This window comes from Danio rerio, chromosome 8, assembly GCF_049306965.1.
Source record: "Danio rerio strain Tuebingen ecotype United States chromosome 8, GRCz12tu, whole genome shotgun sequence".
In the NCBI taxonomy this organism is placed as follows: domain Eukaryota; kingdom Metazoa; phylum Chordata; class Actinopteri; order Cypriniformes; family Danionidae; genus Danio; species Danio rerio.
Genome location: NC_133183.1, coordinates 32,483,153 through 32,505,000, shown reverse-complemented (window position 1 = coordinate 32,505,000; position 21,848 = coordinate 32,483,153). Strand labels below are relative to the sequence as shown.

The window sequence follows — 21,848 nt, the reverse complement described above, 5'->3', positions numbered from 1 at the left end:
AGCTATTCCACATGTTCAGGCAAAAGGAAAGGAAGAATGAAACAGAATTTTCATTCATTTCCGTATCAATCTAAATTTGGAGCTCCTGCCTGTTTGATCATTTCCTCCACAAGCCCCCAGCTCTGTTCTGTGGTTATAACATGTGGTCAAGAATGAGCCATGTTAGGTGTCAAGCTGAAGTGGAAGTTTGTATTGTTCCTGTTTTATCGTATCAACAGGTGGGGAGGAAATGGACATAGTGGAAGAAAGGGAGTCCGGTAATAAAACAAAGGGAACAAAGGGCTCATATACTGGGTAATGATCCGAAATATGTCTTGTGAGTTTATGTCATATGGACACACAAAGGTTCATTCATAACGCAACTGTCATATGCCACACATATCCATTTTTTTCCTCAGCAAATGATGCAGTGGGGTGAATCCTAATGCTTTTAGGAATTAATAATAAGCTGATTCATTCTGCACATAGTCTGATTTTGTTTTTCAGACGAACTCTCAGTTGTGCCATTATTAGTTATATATCTCACAATCAAGCAAACAAAAGAAAATGCTGCTATTTACTTGCCCTCAGGCCATCCAAACGCTTTGCTTTTCTCAGTAGAACATTAATGAAAGTTTTAAGTACTGATAATGGATGACAATTAGAACTCATTCATTCATTCATTCATTCATTCATTCATTCATTCACTCATTTTCTTTTCGGCTTAGTCCCTTTATTATTTTGGGGTCGCCACAACGGAATGAACCGTCAACTTATCCAGCCTATGTTTTACTCAGCGGATACCCTTTCAGCTGCAACCAATTACTGGTAAAAGACAACTAGAACTTTGAGAGACAAACAAAACAAACAAAGAAAAAATACATACAAGCAAAGCAATACTAATACTCGTAGTTCCTGAACATACATCAATGTCTTATAAAGTGAATTGACTGGTCCATGCAAGAAGCAAAATACTGTATCATTTACAACAATATCACCTGTAATGCACATTTTCAGCAAAAGTTTTTACTGTAAAGTTCACGGGTGTCCTTTTGCGTGATGATGTATCAAATTATATATACGTATCAAATTACAATTACGTATCAAAAACTTATTGGCAATGTGCGAAAAGTAAACAACCCTGACTGAGTTTGTGTATACAACTCTTTCTTATACTGGTTGCAGCTTCCAGGATAACCCATTAAGAAGCATTGTGTTGAACAAAACAACACATGTCCTCTCTCTCTGTTGTATGTAAACAGTGTCAGCTTAGGTGAGATTTTGCGACTGCTCATGTCAATATTCAACAAGAAGCTTGGGCTCCACACTGTCGGGAATGTGATCAGGATCAGTTGCCAAAGCTGTGGAATGTGGATTAAAGACACAAGATAATTTTTTTTTTGCCTGTATACAATTTGTTTAACTTTCAAAGCACTGTTAGCCATTGACTTGCATTTTATTATTTTATTTAAAATGCTACTTCAGAAATAAATCGGCTAAATCTTGCATGGCCTGAGGGTGAGTGATTTAACTGCAGATTGATACTTTAGGTGAACCAGAACATTAAGGTTTTAGGTTTATAAAACTGATTCTTTAGGTTTGTTCCACATCAATGTGACTGAATGCCAGGCTGGTGTCTGTCAAGTCAGTAGTGTTTGTTTTGGGATGATTATAAATAGTTTTTCACATCAAGTGAACAATAAATATTAAAAATGGTGCAAAGCTTAAAAACAGTGTTTCACAAACAGTATTGGATATATCTGCTTGCATTTTGCTTCACTTCTTTTATGTCTGTTTAATAGTGTTCTAGGTTTATGTCCGTTGTCACAGCAGCATTGGGTAACTAGGATTAAGTAATTAACAGCCGCTCTTTCACTTCCCTTATATTCACAATAGGAAATTCAGAACGACTCAAAAAGATATAGTTGTAGGGAACAGATTAATTTAGTGTGTTTAAAACAAAAATACATGCAGTACAAACTACAGCACTGGCCAACAAAAGAATACGGGATCCAGGTTTGATTAGTTCATAATTGAACTCAATTAGTTTTAATACAAATGCTGTTGATATCTCCAAACGGGAACAGTAAATAGCCGTTTACAAATGGGAGTGATCTTTACTATCTCAAAAAAAAAAAAATAATAATAACATGCCATATAAACTGCAGCACTGCTCAGCCAACAGAATAAGTGATTCAGTTTTGCTTCATTTGAATTGGTGAGGTTTAATACAAATGCTGTTGATATTTCCAAAAGGTAACAGTAAACAGCAGTTTACAAATGGGAGTGATAGATAATCTTACTATCTAAAAAAACAAAAAACAAACATGCCATAAAAACTACAGCACTGCTCAGCCAACCGAATAAGAGATTCAGTTTTGATTAGGGATGTAACGGTATTAAAATTTCACGATACGGTAATACCTCGGTATGAATGGCACGGTACGGTATTTATTTACGGTATTCATTTAAAGGAAAAACAAAACTATTGAAGAGACTCAAAAAAATTGCTAGAATGTTCAGGTTACCTCAACACTGAACAGATCAATGACATACAAATTATCTATCTGTAAACTTTCAAACAGGAACTTAAATTATTCAATTTTAATAACAAAAAATATTAAAGCATGTAAAAAAAAAAAAAAAAACACCACTCGAAAGGACAAGCCATGAGTGAGATAGAGGTCTCTTGGTGGTACAAGTCAATGTCTCCATCCATCTGAGCAGTGTGCTGTGTTCTGCTGTCCCCTTGACTAAAATAATCCCCATTATGTTAGTCGTATTCCCCGACTTGTATTTCAGCACAGTCTGGCAGTGCCTGCATACCCTTTTTTCTATCACCTTTTCTTCTTTCTTGTTTCTTTTCAGAGAGAAACTGAAATGCTTCCACACATCTGATTTAAAACCTACTTTAGGTTCGACCATTTTTAGCTCTTTTTCTTTGGCGCTACTAGCAGTACCCTCCATTTCTGCATTACTGGATCTGTAGCGACAACAGACCGCAAAGGATGATAGCCACGCCTGGGCTGATGAAAATTGTAGTTTCCGCAACTTTTCACCAAAAGACCCATGATTTTATTGAGTCACACCCACGGTGTGACTGGTATACCACGGTATACCATTGCAGTACGACTGTATATTGTTACATCCCTAGTTTTGATTCATTTGATTCATAAGTTGATTCAGTGAGTTTTAAGTCAAATTCTGTTGATATTTCCAAAAGGGAACAGTAAACAGCAGTTTACAAACAGGAATGATAGATAATTTTTCTATCTCAGAAAAAAAACATGCCATAAAAACCACAGCACTGCTCACCAATCAGAATGAGTGATTGCATTATGATTTACAATCTCTTTTTGATTTGTATCATTTTTTTTTGCTTGATTCTTAATTTAATCCAGTGAATCTAGAATTAATGCAAATGCTACTGATATTTAAAAAACTGAATCACAGTTTATATGACATTATACTCTTATACTATCTGTAAAACAAACAATCAAAAATGTGCTAAGTTCATCACTGTTCAGACAATTATTAATTCAAATCTGAATCATAGTCTCTAATTTTAATTTGACTTAATATTTAGTTTGATTACTGATTTGATTGAGGGAACATAAGTTTAATACAAGTGCTATTGATGTTTCTAACATAAAGGTAATCTTAGCATCTTAAAAATGCAGTACAAAGTTTGCACAGCCCAGCCAACAGTAAGTGATTCAGTTCTGATTCACAAAGTTTCATTACGATTTGATTTAATTTTCGATGCGAGTCTTGATTTAATTCAGTGGTTTAATACAGATGCTGTTGATATTTTTGAAAAATCGTAGCATCTATTAAAATATAAACCATGCAGTAAAAAGCACAGCGCTGCTCAGCCAACAGATTGTTTCTCAGATTTACACACAAGTGCAAGCTGACTAGCGCAGCTCACAGGGGGCTGATACTTGCTGTGGCGGCATCTGGTTGCATTGCACAAGCTGAACTCATGCTGTCTCGTGCAGACGGCTTCGAAAATGAGGAAAACGTCAGCACATACGCTGCAGATTTCTCTTGGCCCATGCACCACACCTCCCTTCTCATTTTCAGTGACCACACATTTATTTGCATGAATGATGCTGCATTCACACATGAAAAGTCTTCGGAGCACAGCTGTGTTTTACACTGAAGAAAGTTCACTGGAGTTTTTGTTTTACTCTTATTCATTCTGCTTTAATATAGATCTATACACTATATACTCAATTTAAGTTAAATTTCAGGGACATATAGGTCATAAGTTACTTATACCATAGCTTGTTGTTCCTAACTAGTCGTATGGAATATTTAGAATATATTAAGCAGACATTATCAAGTACATTTCACTGTCAAAGAAAGTCTGTTAATTATATAGTTTTCATATTTTGTGATTCATGTCTAATTATTATTTTTTGATTATTTATGTATTGCATTATGGGACGTTGATCTCTGCTTTATTGACTTGATGTTGGAAACCTGACAACATGACTTGTTTTTGCATTTTTAATAGTTTGAAACAATATATTGTATAAGAAATACAACTTAAGAAATGGGATTTGTTGATCTGCGCATCGATGGACTGACAAAATTTCAATTTACTGAAACTCTTATGTTAAGCTGCTTTGACACAATCTACATTGTAAAAGCGCTTTGTAAATTAACATGAATAAAATTTTTTTTAATAAGTCCCATAAAATAACAGAAAATGTACTGGTATTTTTGTACTGTACTTTACAACACCAACACTGACAATATACTATTTTAAGCTATTAATAATATCAATTAAAGTCACTTTTAAATTTATCCTCAAAGCGGCGCGTTTATACAGAAATGTATATTATTTATGTTTTATTACACTATTGATTTAAATTCAGCGACATGGTGGTGCAGTAGGTAGTGCTGTCGTCTCATGTGCTGGATAAGTTGGCGGTTAATTCCGCTGTCGCGACCCTGGATTAATAAAGGGATTAAACAGAAAAAGAAAATGAATGAATGAATGAGTTAAATTCAAACCAGGCTTATTGTGAAATATGTATCCAGGTCTACATTTCTGGGGACAGTGAAACACATAACTGGAGGTACGTCTGCTTGCAGTTTTTGTTTTTACAAATCCACCAAATGCCGCTGTGTACGCTTTTTGATGATCACAAATTCCTCTAGCGCGTCCTCTTCTTGTGTAAATTCACCAGAGAGTGCAATATATACTTGATCAGGCTAGCTTGTTGTGGACTGACTCACCGATTGACCCATCTACCTCTTTCCCTAAACCCAACCGATAGTGTTTTCAAAATCAATCTAGAAAAAAAAGGAAAGTCGTCGTGGCCGCATGATTTTTACTACGTTTTCCGCCCACTGGGAAAACTGGTTACACCAAGTGCAATTTTATGACAATTCTTAACTTTTTGATTTAGTGGCTAATTCATATGAATTTGTACTATCTATTTCGTACAATTTAGTACGATTTGCTCAAACGTAGTGCTAAAACGAACCATCGAGGACCTCAAGGACAACACATACAAAGATATGATGCCAACCATAGAGGACTTCCAGAGGTCTCCATAATCCTGGACCAGGCTGTATCCTGAGCAGATGCTATGGTGGTCATGAAGGAGTGGAGAGCATGAGACTGATTCCCCAGTGACAGTGACAGACAAGTCTCCACGTTGTTCCCGTGGGTCAGCTGGACACCCACTGGTGACCTACTCCCACCTGCAGCTTTTTAACAATAGACATCTAGTGTTCTCCAGCCTTTGGCGCCTAGACTGCAGCTTCGCACAGGAAGTTTGCCCAAGTTTGGCCAAATGGTTTTGCCCAAATGAGCCTGGTTTCTCTAGAGGTTTTTTCCTTTACTTTCGTCAATTGTTAAAGTTTGTTCTGTCGCCATTGGCTTGCTTGGTTTGGGAATTGTGGAGCTGCGCATTGATAAATTTGCTCTTTAGTGTTTGGAATGAAACCACAATGAACTAAACTGAACTGAACTTCAACTCTGATTTTTTTTTGTTTGAAATCTCATGTTACAAGAACTTCTAGGATAAGCTGCTTTAACACAATCTACTTTAACACAGTCTTATTTAATTTTATTGAAAGCAGTCGACAGCGTCATACCACCCCATAATGTTTGTTTTAAAGATGCAATACAGCCAGATGTCCCTCTGGCTACATAATTTAAACTCTCCAGAAATGAAGACAGGGGTATGTATCCTCAATGAGACTGTGTTGTTTAAATTATTTGATTTTGTTTTGTTTTATTTTTTCAATTAATTTTATTTATTTAATATTTTCTTCCCCTTAGAAAGAGAGAGGAAATTGTTCATAAGGATAATGTTGGTAAGTAGTAATTGAAAATTAATTTTGAAGTTTGTTTCCCTGTACTGGGTTGGGACTGGAAGGGCATCCGCTGTGTAAAAAACTTGCCAAAATAGTTGGCGGTCCCTAATAAATAAGGTGACTAAGCTGAAGGAAAATTAATGAATGTTGTAATTTGCTGAATTCATGTATCATGCAGAAAATCTCCCCCAAAAATGCTTCCTAAATATCAAAAGGTGTTGGAGGAAAGATCAAGGTCCCATTATTCAATTCAAAACTTTGCACAAACAAAAAAAAAGAAAAATATAAAAAACAAAACAATTTGACAAAATATTTTCTCACTTTGCAAAACGCAGAAACGTCTGTATGTTGAAGACTAGAATGCAGTGTTTGCTTTGTATTTCATCTGCTATTTCACAATCCGGGTAGAAGAGCAAGTCTAAGGGACACTAAAATGTTTTAGGACAGACAATGTGGTAAAAACAGAAGGTAAGGAGACGTGGCAGATTATAAACGAAAGCTCTCGGTCAGCAAAAAGGAAGCGCTTGACCATATCATGAGTGCACTTCTTTAATTTTTTGTTATCTTCAGCTGATGTTGTCGACCTTCAAGGGAAGTTTTGCGCTACAGCAGTGTTCTTGCACAATAGTTTTGTGAGGCACCCTGACCTACAATCATACTTGGCTGTGACGGCGAAGACAAACAAATCATAGTCCGCTCCCTTTGGAATGTGCCTGCCGCTGTCATGGCCGTACTTAGTACTTATGTTTCATTGAGGGAATTGTTATTGTTGTGCAGTCTGGAACGGGGGAGCACTGTACGGACAAATGTGACAAGCTGGTTTCTGTTTGGTTGGTTTTTTTTGAGGAATCTTTTGGTTTTGAAAACTGCTGTCCATTTTGGTTTTGCTGAATGTATAATTGGTAAATGTTTGCATCAAATTAAAACTTTAAAGGTTTAGGGACAGTAAAAGTAAATAATTTCAACATTTCAGACATTTTCAGTGTATTCTGCAATATATTGTGTTATAAATACCATTTCTACAGACTTTAATCTCTAATTGGAAAAAATTAATAACCCATACACTCTCGTTCACACACATACACTACAAACAATTTAGGCTTACCCAATTCACCTGCATGTCTTTGGACTATCACAATATCGTGATATTTTTATCCAAGGTTATCACACCGCCAGAATCTCTCTTGGCCCATGACTATCTAAGACAATTATTATCTATTATTTTTTACAAAACAATTCAATGGAAGTTTTAGTGTATATTTTAGAAGTGGTCATGGGGCAATATTGGAATTGTTATTGCTTCCACCTATATTATTTATTTGATATCTGACTTAATTTAGCAATTTTATCAGTCATAGCTAGCTGACAATTTGTCACTCACTTTGCAAAAAAATAAACACACGTCTTGACAGACAAAAAAACTTGACAACACTATAAAGGCTATTAAAATGGCATTTGAATGATCGATTGAAATAACACTGAATGCTTTTTTTATATTTATAAAATAATACAGTGCCTATAAAAAATCATCAAACCCTGTGAAAACCTGTACCTTTACTCACATTATATTATTCTTTCAAAAGACCTTCGGGATAAAGTTGTAGAAGCACAGGTTAGGAAAAGGCTACAAAAACATTCCAAAGGCTGGGAAAGTTTTTTGGAATGTTATATAATTTCAGGCTGTATAACAAATAAAGAGGGTGGTGGCGCAGTGGTTAAGGTCGCTGGTTGGAACCTCTGCTGGGTCAGTTAGCATTTCTGTGTAGAGTTTGCATGTTCTCCCAATGTCCTCCAGGTGCTCTGGTTTCCCCCACAAGTCCAAACACATGTGCTAAAGGTGAATTGGGTAAGCTTAATTGTGCTTGTAGGTGTATGAGTGTGAATGAGAGTGTATGGTTGTTTCCCAGTGTTGGGTTGCAGGCTGGAAGGGCATTCGCTGTGTAAAAAATATGCTGGATAAGTTGGTGGTTAACTTCGCTGTGGCAGCCCCTGGTTAATAAAGGGACTAAGCCAAAAAGAAAATGAATAAATGAATGACAAATAAAGTAATTGTTTCAAAGGCTATGATGATTTTCTGTAGGCACTGCACAGTTTTTTAGGGCTTTCAAACAACACACACACACATACAATACTAAAATATTCTTAACAAATTGTATTTATAATAATTTGTAATTTGTATTATAAAAAATATTTGTATATACACAAATAGTGACGTTTGCTGTTTGTTCAAACTACTTACATTATATAAGATAAGCTGAAACAACATAATTCTTGAGGTTTTTCAATCCACTTAAATTTGTAACAATAGTAAGTTAATTTAATTCCTTCATGTTGTTCCAACACAAATTGATTGTGTTGAATCCAGCATTTTTACAGTGTACATGAATGTGAACACACACATTTATTATGTAAACACAAACTTTTATTTTGGATGCAGTTTAATCATATGGCAGCACTAATATTCAAGTAATTGGTTAGTTCCAAAAATGGAATGCATATTTTAAAGGCAGAGTTGTTTTTGTGTTTTGTCTTTTAATGAATCATGTGAATGAATGAATAAATGAATCATGTAAATGGATGAATGAATAAATGAATGAATGAATGAATGAATGAATGAATCATGTAAATTGGATGAATGATTGAATCATGTAAATGGATGAATGAATGAATGAATGAATGAATGAATCATGTAAATGGATGAATTAATGAATGAATGAATGAATGAATCATGTAAATTGGATGAATGAATGAATCATGTAAATGGATGAATGAATAAATGAATCATGTAAATGGATGAATGAATGAATGAATGAATGAATGAATGAATCCTGTAAATTGGATGAATGAATGAATCATGTAAATGGATGAATGAATGAATGAATGAATGAATGAATCATGTAAATGGATGAATGAATGAATCATGTTAATAGATGAATGAATGAATGAATGAATCATGTAAATGGATGAATGAATGAATCATGTAAATAGAACAATGAATGAATCATGTAAATGGATGAATGAATGAATGAATGAATGAATGAATGAATCATGTAAATGGATAAATGAATGAATGTGAGAGTTCTCAAACTTTTTTTTTTCTTTGATGGGCCTAGACAGGCCAAGGTACCAGGCAAAAACAAACTTAGCAAAATGTTTTTATTAAAGTTATCAAAAATCCTCAGGTCACAAAAAAATTTAGATATCCTTGATCTTTTTTCACAGTTAAAAGTTTTTGCGAGTGCTGTTAAATGCAGTATAGTTACATTGATTAAAGTACAGTTATTATACATTGATGAAAATCATTCATTTCACTGGATGCAACATCCTAAACGGCGTACAGTATGTCGAATGGTTACAAAAACTAGTAGCAATTTAAAAAGTAGCAGACAGAATTGACACCATCTCTTCCTCTTCACACTTCTGAAATACCTGCTTTAGTAAACTGTCAAGTTTTCATAATAGCCCAAATGCCTTAAGCATATGTTCAGTCATTGTCAGATTGCACTAGAAAATATTTCAGATGATTGCAAAAAGCGAAGCAGTGGCACAGTAGGTAGTGCTGTCGTCTCACAGCTAGAAGGTCACTGGGTCGCTGGTTCGAGCCTCGGCTCAGTTGGCGTTTCTGTGTGGAGTTTGCATGTTCTCCCTGCATTCACATGGGTTTCCTCCGGGTGCTCCGGTTTCCCCCACTGTCCAAAGACATGCGCTACAGGTGAATTGGGTAGGCTAAATTGTCCGCAGTGTAGGAGTGTGTGTGTGTGAATGTGTGTGTAGACGTTTCCCAGAGATGGGCATCCGCTGCGTAAAAACATGCTGGATAAGTTGGCGGTTCATCCCGCTGGATTAATAAAGGGACTAAGCCGACAAGAAAATAAATGAATGAATGAATTGCAAAGAGCATCTAAAACTCGGTAACAAAACCATAGCTGATAGAGTTTGATAAAGTGTTTGTTTGCCCAAAGTGCTTGCTAATTACAGCTCCTGTCAGTTGTCAGAGAGCCGGTTGCTCAAATTGAGACTCTCTCTTAACTCTGTATCATGACTTCAGTGTTGAGAGCAGTCCATGATAATACAAGAATGAGCTGCTTTATTGTATTTGTGATGACTTTTCCAGTCATGCTATAACATTGTTTTGTGGGGAAGAAATGTAGCTCAACATCCTTTCATGTTTGATTGTCTTTTTTATTTTATTGTGACTTTCATTGTCAAACACTAACCACAACGGAATGTCTGGCTATTCTATAAAAGAAGTGATATATTTGAGTTGGAGAAGTGTAATATCATCATTTTCTGCTTGCTTTTATCGTCAAATGTGATACTTCGAAAAATAAGTAATAACAGTTTCAAAGTTTGTGAGTCAAGGGTGTTGTCTGTTTATTTATTCATTTGGAATTGTATTATGAGACCTTGAACTCGAGGAAGAAGGTTGCTAGATCGAGTCCCAGCTGGGCCAGTTGGCATTTGTGTGTGGAGTTTGCATGTTCTCTCCATATTTGCGTGGGTAGGACTAAATTGGTCGTAGTGTATGAGTGTGTGTGTGTGTGTGAATGCGAGAGTGTGTGGGTGTTTTCCAGTACCGGGTTGTGGCTGGAAAGGCATCCGCTGCGTAAAACATATGCTGGAATAGTTGGCAGTTCATTCCGCTGTGGCGATCTCTGATAAATTTGAGATTAAGCCAAAGGAGAATGAATGAATGAATGAATGAATAATATAGCTGACACCTTGGACAGGCCTCTCTTGTAAAAGAGATTTGAAATCTCAATAATACTTCTTAGCTAAATAAAGGTAAATAAAATAGAAATCAAATAAATAAATAAATGCAAAAAATGCTCAGCGATGTTCAAAAATGTTCTGTATTCTGTGATCTGTGTGCAGCGACAGTCTGCATGATATAATTTACTCCTGTATTTGTTTTTGCTCTGTGGCTCAGAGAATTTGCATGCTGTCGTGCCCCAGACTTGACTTTTAAATTAGATAATGAAGCAAATTTGTGGATATATACATGGAAAAGCAGTGACAGATGAAAATACATTCAGTAAATAAAAGAAGCCTTTCAAGTTTTTTATTTTCAATTTTTTTGCATAGGCAATAAGTTACCAAACAAAGTCCTGAAAAACAAGAAAAGCAGCTACAACATTTTTGACTTAACGGATGGTCTTATCAGTATCTCTCCTAGAATTTTATGGGCCTTTAGAAAAACTTTGTTGGGGACTCACAGTGCATTAATAAATAACCCAGAATCCCCATCCTCTTAATCTGTTCTTTCTGAGCAGTTTTCCTGTCAACAAATAAAAGCAAATTAAAAAAATGTGTAATACATAAAAAAAAGAAAATTAACAAACAAACAAAAAGAAAAAAAATAGCTAGATTAAATAGACAATTTAGCGTACTAATAATAACAGCCTATAAATCAGGAATTGAATCAAATATACAAATAATACACTCATATTTATTGCATTCTTCACAACATGCATTAAATATACATATATTTATATATAGTAAATACATAGTCAATATTTCTCTTTTTCTTTTGTTGTTTAATTCATTTGAAATGTTATGAATGTGTAACTTTAAGACTGAATGCATATATCATCATATTCCATTACTTTCTGTTAATGTTGAAGACATAACTGACTGTGAGAAAACATGTAACGATGCTCATTTTGATATAGTTTTCTCTGTAGTTGTCCATTGAAGCACGCATTATGGAGTGTAACAGCATATCTATATAGTTGGGATCCAGAAATAAATTAGATTTTTAACAATAACTGATAAACCTTCAAAGGCAGACCTTTGTTAACTCAGAGGTTGTTAATTGATTGCATATGTTCTTGTTCTTTTATTCTGGAACAACAACATCTCTTTTTTGAGTACTGCAACATTCACGAAACTTTACATGAATTGATTGGTAGGTCTTAAAGTGTTACCATTTGTATTTATTATAAGGGATGCTTATTAAAAGTTTTTGGCATTAAGTCATCCAGTTCATGGATTTCATAAAGTATGTGGCATATTTCCAAGTAAAACAAAATGGTTTTGATTCAAGTTCAGTGTAAGCTTGTTTTTATTTGCTTTATTAATCTTTTTGTTTTAAGATTTTGCAACAAAAACGAGTCAAGAAAAGGCTTACTTACAACATATCAGAAGCTCTGATGTGATTTTGACATTAGCTTGTTCAGTTTAGTTTGACTACTTGTTTAGTTTGGTTCCATACACACTGTCTGCATAGGCTGTATGTGTATAGAAGAGTACTAACAATTAAAGGCATAATAAATTCTGACATCATTTACCCAACTTGCATTTATCACAACATTTTTTGAGTTTTTTTTTTTCTGTTGAAAACAAAAGAAGTTTGTATTTTTTAATGTTAGAAACCTGTAACCATTGACACCCAAAGCAGGAAAAGCAAATGCTGTGGAAGTCAATGTGGTTACAGGTTTCTAAGAACATTTTTCAAAATGTCTTGTTTTGTGTTCAACAGAGAAAGGAAACTCCACTTAAGGATGAGGAAGCAGTGTGTAACTTAACATTTTTGGGTGAACTATCTCTTTAAGGCAGTAGTCCTCATCCTTTTTATCACCGCGGACAGGTCAACGCTTGACAAATTTGCAGCAGACCGATGGGGGTGGTGGAGGGGATACTGGGGGGGTGCTCATAGGTTGCTAGGCGACCAATCGAGGCTCGAACCAGCGAACTTCTTGCAGTGAAACCACAGCACTACCTACTGCGCCACTGCATCACCCTAAGATAATCAGTTTATCGAAATGTGCATTTTCTATACAAGCCGAACGGTCCGTTCTTGGCATGTGACTTGCGGTATGGTCCTCACGGCATTCATTAAACTGGTGAGTCTGGAAGGCGCTTGTGCGCGCACCTACATTGAAAATAATGAACTAGCGTGAACTCTAGAAAAGATGCGATAAGCAAACGGCCCCTAAAAAGCCACCGTCATCATTTTCAATCTCCAGTTGTTGACCTTGCACAGGCATGCTGAATTCACTTGATTAGTTGACAATTTCTTGGTAGTTCACGGGTCCTTCACTGGGCCTTTTCCCCTTAACAAAAAAACTTTCCAAAGACGCTTGTTTTTACTTATATTGCCAAGACTTGTTGACCAAGATGTGAAGTGAATGCGGTCATTTTTCAAAATAAAATATTTTTTCAAAATAAAAGGTTTTTCAAAACAAAAGACTCTGATAATAAATAAAATGAAATAATTAATGATTTCTTGTGCGGCCCAGTACCAATTGATCCACGGGGCGGTACCGCTTTAAGGTACATTTATATGACAGCAGTGCATTAAAAAAGTAGCATTTTTAAAAAAAATTCAAAATAACCCCTATTCACACACTGTAAAAGAATTATTGCTGATTTGACATTTTATTGAATCAAATTAATTTTTAAATTAACTCAACTTAGTCAATCAAACTGACAAAAAATATTAGGTTAAACTTTGGATAACAATTTTGTTCAAACCTGATTAACTTATTTACATTCATTCATTCATTCATTTTCTTGTCGGCTTAGTCCCTTTATTAATCCGGGGTCGCCACAGCGGAATGAACCGCCAACTTATCCAGCAAGTTTTTTACGCAGCAGATGCCCTTTCAGCTGCATCCCATCTATGGGAAACATCCACACACACACTCTTACACTACGGACAATTTAGCCTACCCAATTTACCTGTACCACATGTCTTTGTACTGTGGGGGAAACCGGAGCACCTGGAGGAAACCCACGCGAAGGTAGGGAGAACATGCAAACTCCACACTGAAACGCCAACTGAGCCGAGGTTCGACCCAGCGACCTTCTTGCTGTGAGGCGACAGCACTACCTACTGCGCCACTGCCTCGCCCTACTTATTAACATAAGATATTTAAATATAAACATACAAATATTTGTTGTCTTGACTTTTAGTCACTTTTTTAGTGCGTGATGGATACATGTAAACACTTTATTATGCATGCCAGGCTAGTAGTTGACGATGTTGCTTTGCAAAGAAACATATGGGCTTGTATTTTTAAATTGTCAGATGTGTACTTGTTTGTGCTGACAGAACATATTGCATTGTTCTGTAGCTGTAGATCTGAGCATAATTTGATTGTTTTTATACTATAAAATTGTTCTATTGGCTTCTATCATTTTTGTTCTATTGCATTCAAAAGTTAGCATTTTCATTGCAAATATAAAGTTAAATGCATGAAAAGATTGTAGTTGAATACGGTGCTATGTAAAATGAACTTTAGTTGAACTGACAACCGAACATAGCTGCAATTGTGTCCAGTGTTTACAGTGAACTTTAATGAAAAGACATAAAAATCTAGTGCATTTGTATGATGGGTAAATCTATTGTAGCATCAATGTCTTTACTGTCTTTAAGTTGTAGGGATTTTTTTGTCACCACAGTAACACTTTAAAATGCTGTTTAAAAGCTGCTGCAAAATATATGCTGACCTTTTTAACATGGAACATATTAACTACAAAGTGCATATGATTACAGCAACCCTATTATATATTAAACAATATGTGTAAATCAGTTGAATCAGCTCGTCATTATGAATGGTGACCCAATTTTTAGGGCTTTTGGGAAGCACAATAGCGCTCTGTTGTATCCCGGCCTGGAGAACAGGCTTCCAGCAAGCTCCAAAAAAACCTCTCTACATCTGAAGCAAATCCGTCTGCTAAAATCAATGAATCTTCTGAGGAAAACAGCCATTGTGGAACTGGGAACTGTTGGCTCAGACACTGTGGGAATGTGACTGAAGTGATTTAGGTGTGAAAATGAGACTCGTTGGTGTTTTAAAGGTGCTGAATTCATTTCTAGGACAACCAAGGGTTCATGTTATAAATCCAAAATAAATCTAGCGCTGTGTCATTTTTTTACACTGTACATTTCATTTAATCAGCCAGGAGGTGGGGAAATCTGGGACACTGTCTGCCTGATTGATTGATTTATTTATTTTTGCTTTGCCTGAAGTGGTTAGAAAGCACACACAGAGATTAGGTTTCTGTTAATTGTTTTTATCCTGACAAAACAATACTTTCTATTCCCAATCTTGCCTCCTACAGCAAACCAGTTTGCATTATTACACTTCAAGATAAATAAATAAATAAATAAACATTTAGTATTTTAATATAATTTTTTTCATACAATGTCAAAAATGTCAGCTTATGTCATCACCTTTTACTGTCACTGTCTGTCTGAACTGCTGGAATGTTCCACAGTTTGAAAAACTAAGGCTTTTTTACTCTCTTTTCCTTATGTTACAGCAAGCTGCTTTGACACAATCTAGATTATAAAAGCGCTTTAGTCGCCATAATGTAACCTAAACAAGCACATCCACACATCCCACAGCACACACACATATGAGGTTTCTGTGAATTGTTAGACTTTTATTGTTTTTATCCTAACCAAATGATATTTTCTATCCCCTAACCCAACCCTACTGCTTAAACTTCCTCTTACAAAAAACCTGTTTGCATTTTTGCACTTTCAGATAAACATCATTTAGTATGTCTACTGTATATATTCTTCCATACATTGTCAGAAATCTCAGGTTTAGCCATCATTGTGGGGACCAAATGTCATTATTTTGTTGCTTAAACCAGTACATATACACACAGACTATAGGTTTTTGTGAATTGTTAGACCTCTTTTGTTTTTATACTGATTAAACAACATTTTCTATCCCCAAACCTAACCCTACCAAACCTGCCTCTTGCAGAAAACCTGTTTGCAATTGTACACTTAAAGGGCACCTGTGGTGAAAATCAACTTTTGTAAGCTGTTTGGACAGACCTTTGTGTAGGTCTAGTGTGTCCACAGTAATATTGGAGTAATATAAACACAGAAAGTCTATTTTTTTAATTTCCTGGCATTAAAATAGGGTCCAAATCCCTCCCATTTTGAGGCCCACGGCAATGTGACATACGTGTGTGGTTCTCCCCGCCCACCAAATTGACCGACAGCCACCTATTAACATGTCTCTATAGTAATACATATAATCATATCCACAAGACAAGCTGTGCGCAAAGCAATCAGGATTAAAAGATCTCAGTTCTCTGTGATTAGCAGCACCTCAAGTATTTACAAGTTTAAAAATGTTTTTAAATCAGTGCATGTTTGTAATAAAGACAGTAAAATCACTACATAATTCATTACCACAGCCGTATGTCAGTACAATTATAAAAGAAGATGCTTCAATCCCGGTTTGTGGCCTTAAATCAGGTTTATTTTGTATATTAACATAACGGATATGCATACAGCAGTGTATATTACATATAAGCTGTCACATTTGCCATGCAAAAAACATGTGTCCATGCAAACTTTATAACGACATTGTGTGCGATTCATCGTTGAAGAAAGGCTTGAATTAAGTCAACAAGAAATACATCAAACAACAATTTGGAAAGTTCTTACTGTAGTAATGGAGATCTGCTTCATTTTTGTCTGTCACTGTGCTGCTTTTCTTCGTGAGACACAGAAGGTCTTCACCCCTCAGAGCGATCTCTATGAATCTGACAGCATGTGGAAACGGTGGGCGGGGGGAACAAGCTCAGATTCATTAAAGGCACAGGGCAGGCAACAAAACCAGCTACCATGTCCTAACTGCACAAATTTTTCTGATTATTAAAGGCGTAATAATCTGATGGGTATTTTGAGCTGAAACTTTACAGATACATTTTGGAGACACAAAAGACTTACATTAAATCTTGAAAAAGGGAGAAAATAGGTGCTCTTTAAAGATAAACATTAAATTGTATTTTTTTGACAGAATGTCAAAAAGCTCAGGCTTTGCTAACATTGTGGGGAACAAATCTCTCAACAAATAAGTAAACACACACACACACACACACATACACAATCATCAGTGCCCCCTATCCAATGTTCAGGGAACACGAGTGTCTAAACAATTTTATGCTTCATTAGTGAGTTTCAGAGCAGGCTCCTCATAAGCTGATTGCTGTGTGTTACTGAAGAGTTTGTTGTTGTCCTCGTCTCACTGCCAGAAGAGTACAATGGAGTCTTTCATATCACACTGACTGACTGTACTTTGTCAATATTTAAAGAGCGAATAAAATATGTTAGCAGTATGATCTGTGTATAAACTTTTGCTCTACCAAACTGTAACCGAAGAAATCGTGGAAAGCTTTTTGAAAATGTTGCTTGATGGTTAGGAAGCTGGGATGATAATGCAAATACTGTGGGTTCAAATATAGTAGCTTATCGATATGAATCTTTGCAGTTGTTCTTGATGGCCAAGCGAGGTGGCTGTTGCCTGATATATACTCACCGTCCACTATATTAGGTACATGTGTCCAACTGCTCGTTAACGCAAATTTCTAATCAGCCAATCACATGGCAGCAACTCAATGCATTTAGGCATGTAAACATGGTCAAGAAAATCTGCTGCAGTTTAAACCGAGCATCAGAATGGGGAAGAAAGATGATTTAAGCGACTTTGAACATGGCATGGTTGTTGGTGCCAGACGAGCTGGTCTGAGTGTTTCAGAAACTGCTGATCTACTGGAATTTTCATGCACAACCATCCTTAAGGTTACAGACAATGGTCTGAAAAAGAGAAAATATCCAGCGAGCAGCTGTTCTATGGGTGCAAATGCCTTGTTGATGCCAGAGGTCTGAGGAGAATGGCCAGACTGGTTCCAGCTGATAGAAAGACAACATTAATTCAAATAACTACTCGTTACAACCGAGGTCTGCAGAAGAGCATCTCTGAATGCACACCATGCTTGCAATAATATTTCCTCACAAATTGATATCGCCATCTACTGGCCTGGCATGCAAAATACAGTCTTTTCAGATGTTTTCACAGATTGATGTGAAGGAGACACTTTTTTTTTTGATTTAGTACCTTACTGTACTATATTTAAAAATGCTATGTTTAATTTGATTTGTTATATTTCTTTTATAATAATTTGTAAAATGTATATGCAATCTCCAATTTTTTTTTTCTTCTACACTTGTTTTTTGCTGTGTGTGTGTGTGTGTGTGTGTGTGTGTGTGTGTGTGTGTGTGTGTTTGTTTGTGTAGCTGAAACATTATACATTGCGCTATGATAAGATCATGTGTTCAGTATTGAGACAATGTTTAAAACAATGGTAATGTATACCTTGCAAAGTCAGTATTCTGTGGCTGAAACCGTTTTCAACAGAGAACAGAAATTGTACGTTGACGGTTGATTTAATAGACAGTTGGCTGACTTTGGATCAAAGTACTTTCTATAAATTCTTCAAACAGACAGAGTCAATGGCATATGGAAACAAAAGTTGGATGATTCATTAGTCATGTTGACTTAATAAAGCAAAACAAAATTACAGTGGCACTGTGGCTCAGTGGTTAGCACTGTCGCCTCACAGTTAGAAGGTCGCTGGTTCGAGTCCTGGCTGGGCCAGTTGGCATTTCTGTGTAGAGTTTACATGTCTCCCCGTGTTTGTGTGGGTTTCCTCCGGGTGCTTCGGTTTCCCCCACAGTCCAAGACATGCGCTATAGGTGAATTAGATAAAATGCCTGTAGTGTATGTGTGAGTGTGAATAAGAGTGTATGTGTTTCCCAGCGCTGGAAGGGCATCTGCTGTGTAAAACATACAGTATGCTGGAATAGTGGAATCATTAGCGGTTCATTTCGCTGTGGCGACCTCTGATAAATCAGAGACCAAGCCAAGGGAAAATGAATGAAAACAAAATTAGGCTTCATAAGACTTTAGTTTAACTACACTGCTCTCTGCAATGCTTTATTCTGAATAATAAATCACTCCATTCCAAGGTATGTTATTCTTATTAAGTGGCTCTCTGTAATACTTGATTCTGATTGGTCAGTCCTAACATTCCAAGGTCCAGTATTACCAGAAAACAACTGCTGAAACTTATAATAACACAGGCTCATCCTGGTATTTTAGATGGTCTTGACCGTCATTGAATACGTTCACATCCATATTTATATGCTTGCTTTGTCGCACCACTGTTTTTTGACGGTTTGGCGTCATCTTGTAACTAAATATAATGTAAGTTTAATTCTGTTTCTGCAGAATAAAGCAGGTTTAAATGCAGCCTGATGTGAGTCGGTGAAGAACAACCGGCTAAATGTACCTTATTACTTACTTCTTTGTAAAGGTTATTCTGATTCCTAATGTGCCAATAGCTACAGTAAGAAGCCATAAAATTGCTTTTATTTTTATCCAACTTACTACTTTTAGACATCTAGGATGATTTTTTCACTTTTGAGTGTACTCTCCCTTTAAAGCAGCCATGAAATCCAAATTTGCTCTTCTTATTTTTTATATTTACACAGTAGTTCTTGTTTTAAATGATGTATCTGTGTGCACTTCGTTATTTTGTAAAAAATTGTATGCCCTCATAATCTTTTATCAAATACAATAACCTTCCCTGCTCCCTCTAAATTACTTTTCTTCACTTCTGGTCACATGGAATGCCTTTAGGGCAGGGCTATTAGTGTGTGTGTGTCTTGTTTCTGCCCTGCTTTTGTCCATTTATCAATCTTTCTTCATTCTGTTAGCAATGTCCATCTTCCAACGATCCAATTAGTTCTCAATGGATGAAATCATGCACTTTAAGCAAATCATTTAAGGTTGGTAAAGCATGTGTTTAGTGATTAATAGAAGTAGTTGATGTCAGTGTGTGTAAATTTGTGTCACACGCTCACACCCAAACCTGGTGCCTGTACAAAATCTCTCTGGAGCATAATCCTGTGTTGCACCTGTCTGTTATCTGTTCCTCTCTACACTCTTCATCCTTGTTTCCTCTCTCTCTCTCTCTTTCTCTCTCATCTCAGACACTCATCGGCAGAGATCCGGAGACACTTCAGTGGGGTCAGCCATGGTTCCCTGCCGCACCACCGGCACAGTTACAACGCTTCTGGCTCTTTCTGCTTCAACGTAGTGAGTGATGCACTTTCACTTATAGAAACTTCTATAGATTCTGGAAAGTAACAATACTGAGACAAATCCATTCTGAACATCCAAGCTGGTCAGTTGTGGATTATGCTTAGATGTGTGTTTGTGAACAGTTTATTCTGGAAGTGGTAAATTCTGTTTGGTTGGATATATGGTTTACAAAGGCATGTATACAGTATAATATGTTCATAAGGGTTTCAAAATCATCTTTTTTAAAGTAAAAAAAATGGTCAGGGTTTTGTTTAGAGTTAGGCGATATAATATACAGTTGAACATTATGAAAATCTCTTTATCTGTGGAGAAAATCCATGGCCCTGTAAACCACATATATAAGAAAGTGTGTGTGTGTTTGTGTGTGTGTGTGTGTGTGTGTGTGTGTGTGTGTGTGTGTGTGTGTGTGTGTGTAATGTTTCTGACGTCATGGCCTAATGCAGTTTAGCAAAATATAAAGGTTGATATGTGTATTTATTTGTTTATATTTTTTACATTTTTCACACCTCTCTGTATAACTTGTTTCCGACATTTAACAAAATACCCTTTTCTATTTTAATTATTAAATAAAAGTTACCATGGACCAAAAAACTGTCTTTTTTAAATTGAGATTTATACATCTGTAAATTGTGTATAATCATTATACAGGAATAAATAAGCTTTTCATTGATGGCTTTTTGAGATTGGATAGTAATTGGCTACTATTTAGCTATTATATTAATTTAGCTATTTGAAAATGGGGAATTTGGTGGATTTAAAAAATCTAAATATTGAGAAAATCACCTTAAAAATTAAGTACTTAGCAATGAACATTACTTAACAAAAATTTACTGTAGGAAATTAGCATTTTTAATATAAATATTTAATACTTTTTAGATATTACTTAATATACATTGTTTGGCATTAAAGAAAAATAGTATACATAATTTTTACTCATTCAATGTGTTTTTTTAAATATTATTGTGCAAAATAAGACAGATTTTGTTATCCAGGTTCACAAATTAGTAACACTTCTTGACCTGTACCACATGTCTTTGGACTGTTTGGGAAACCGGAGCACCCGGAGGAAACCCACACGAATGTAGGGAGAACATGCAAACTCCACACAGAAACACCAACTGAGCAGAGGCTCGACCCAGCGACCCTCTTGCTGTGAGGCGACAGCACTACCCACTGCACCATTGCGTTGCCAGTTTTGTATTATTGCAATTTTAAATGTATATGTATAAGAATAAACATATAATTTTCATTTATTAATTTTCTTTTCGGCTTAGTCCCTGTATTTATGTGGGGTTGTCACAGTGGAATGTACGGCAACTTATCCAGCTTATATTTTACACAGCGGATGCCCTTCAGCCGCAACCTATCACTGGGAAACACCCATATTTACTCATTTACTCACATACACTACAGCCAATTTAGCTTACCCAATTCACCTATAGCACATAGCACATTGGACAGTGGGGGAAACCACAGTACCAGGATTTAACCCACGCCAACACGGGGAGAACATGCGAACTCCACACAGAAATGCCATGCCAACTGACCTAGTCAAGGCTCGGACCAGAGAACTTCTTGCTGTGAGGTAATTGTGCTACCCACTGTGCC

The 21,848-nt window shown here is 36.0% G+C and overlaps 1 protein-coding gene across 3 annotated transcripts in view; it reads left to right on the top strand.

Moving 5' to 3' along the window:
- The window catches only part of dock8 (dedicator of cytokinesis 8), a 99,216-nt gene that overhangs the window by 548 nt on the left and 76,820 nt on the right, over positions 1–21,848 (top strand). For 2 of the 3 annotated variants that reach the window (XR_012384431.1, XM_001920072.9), the window contains exon 2: positions 20,129–20,234. The exons of the other annotated variant lie outside the window; for it this stretch is intronic. Coding sequence is in view for 1 of the 2 variants with exons in the window: in XM_001920072.9 (XP_001920107.4) it covers positions 20,129–20,234 (106 nt within the window). In the remaining variant the exon portion in view is untranslated. The remainder of the gene's footprint in view (positions 1–20,128; positions 20,235–21,848) is intronic. 3 annotated transcript variants of the gene reach the window in all.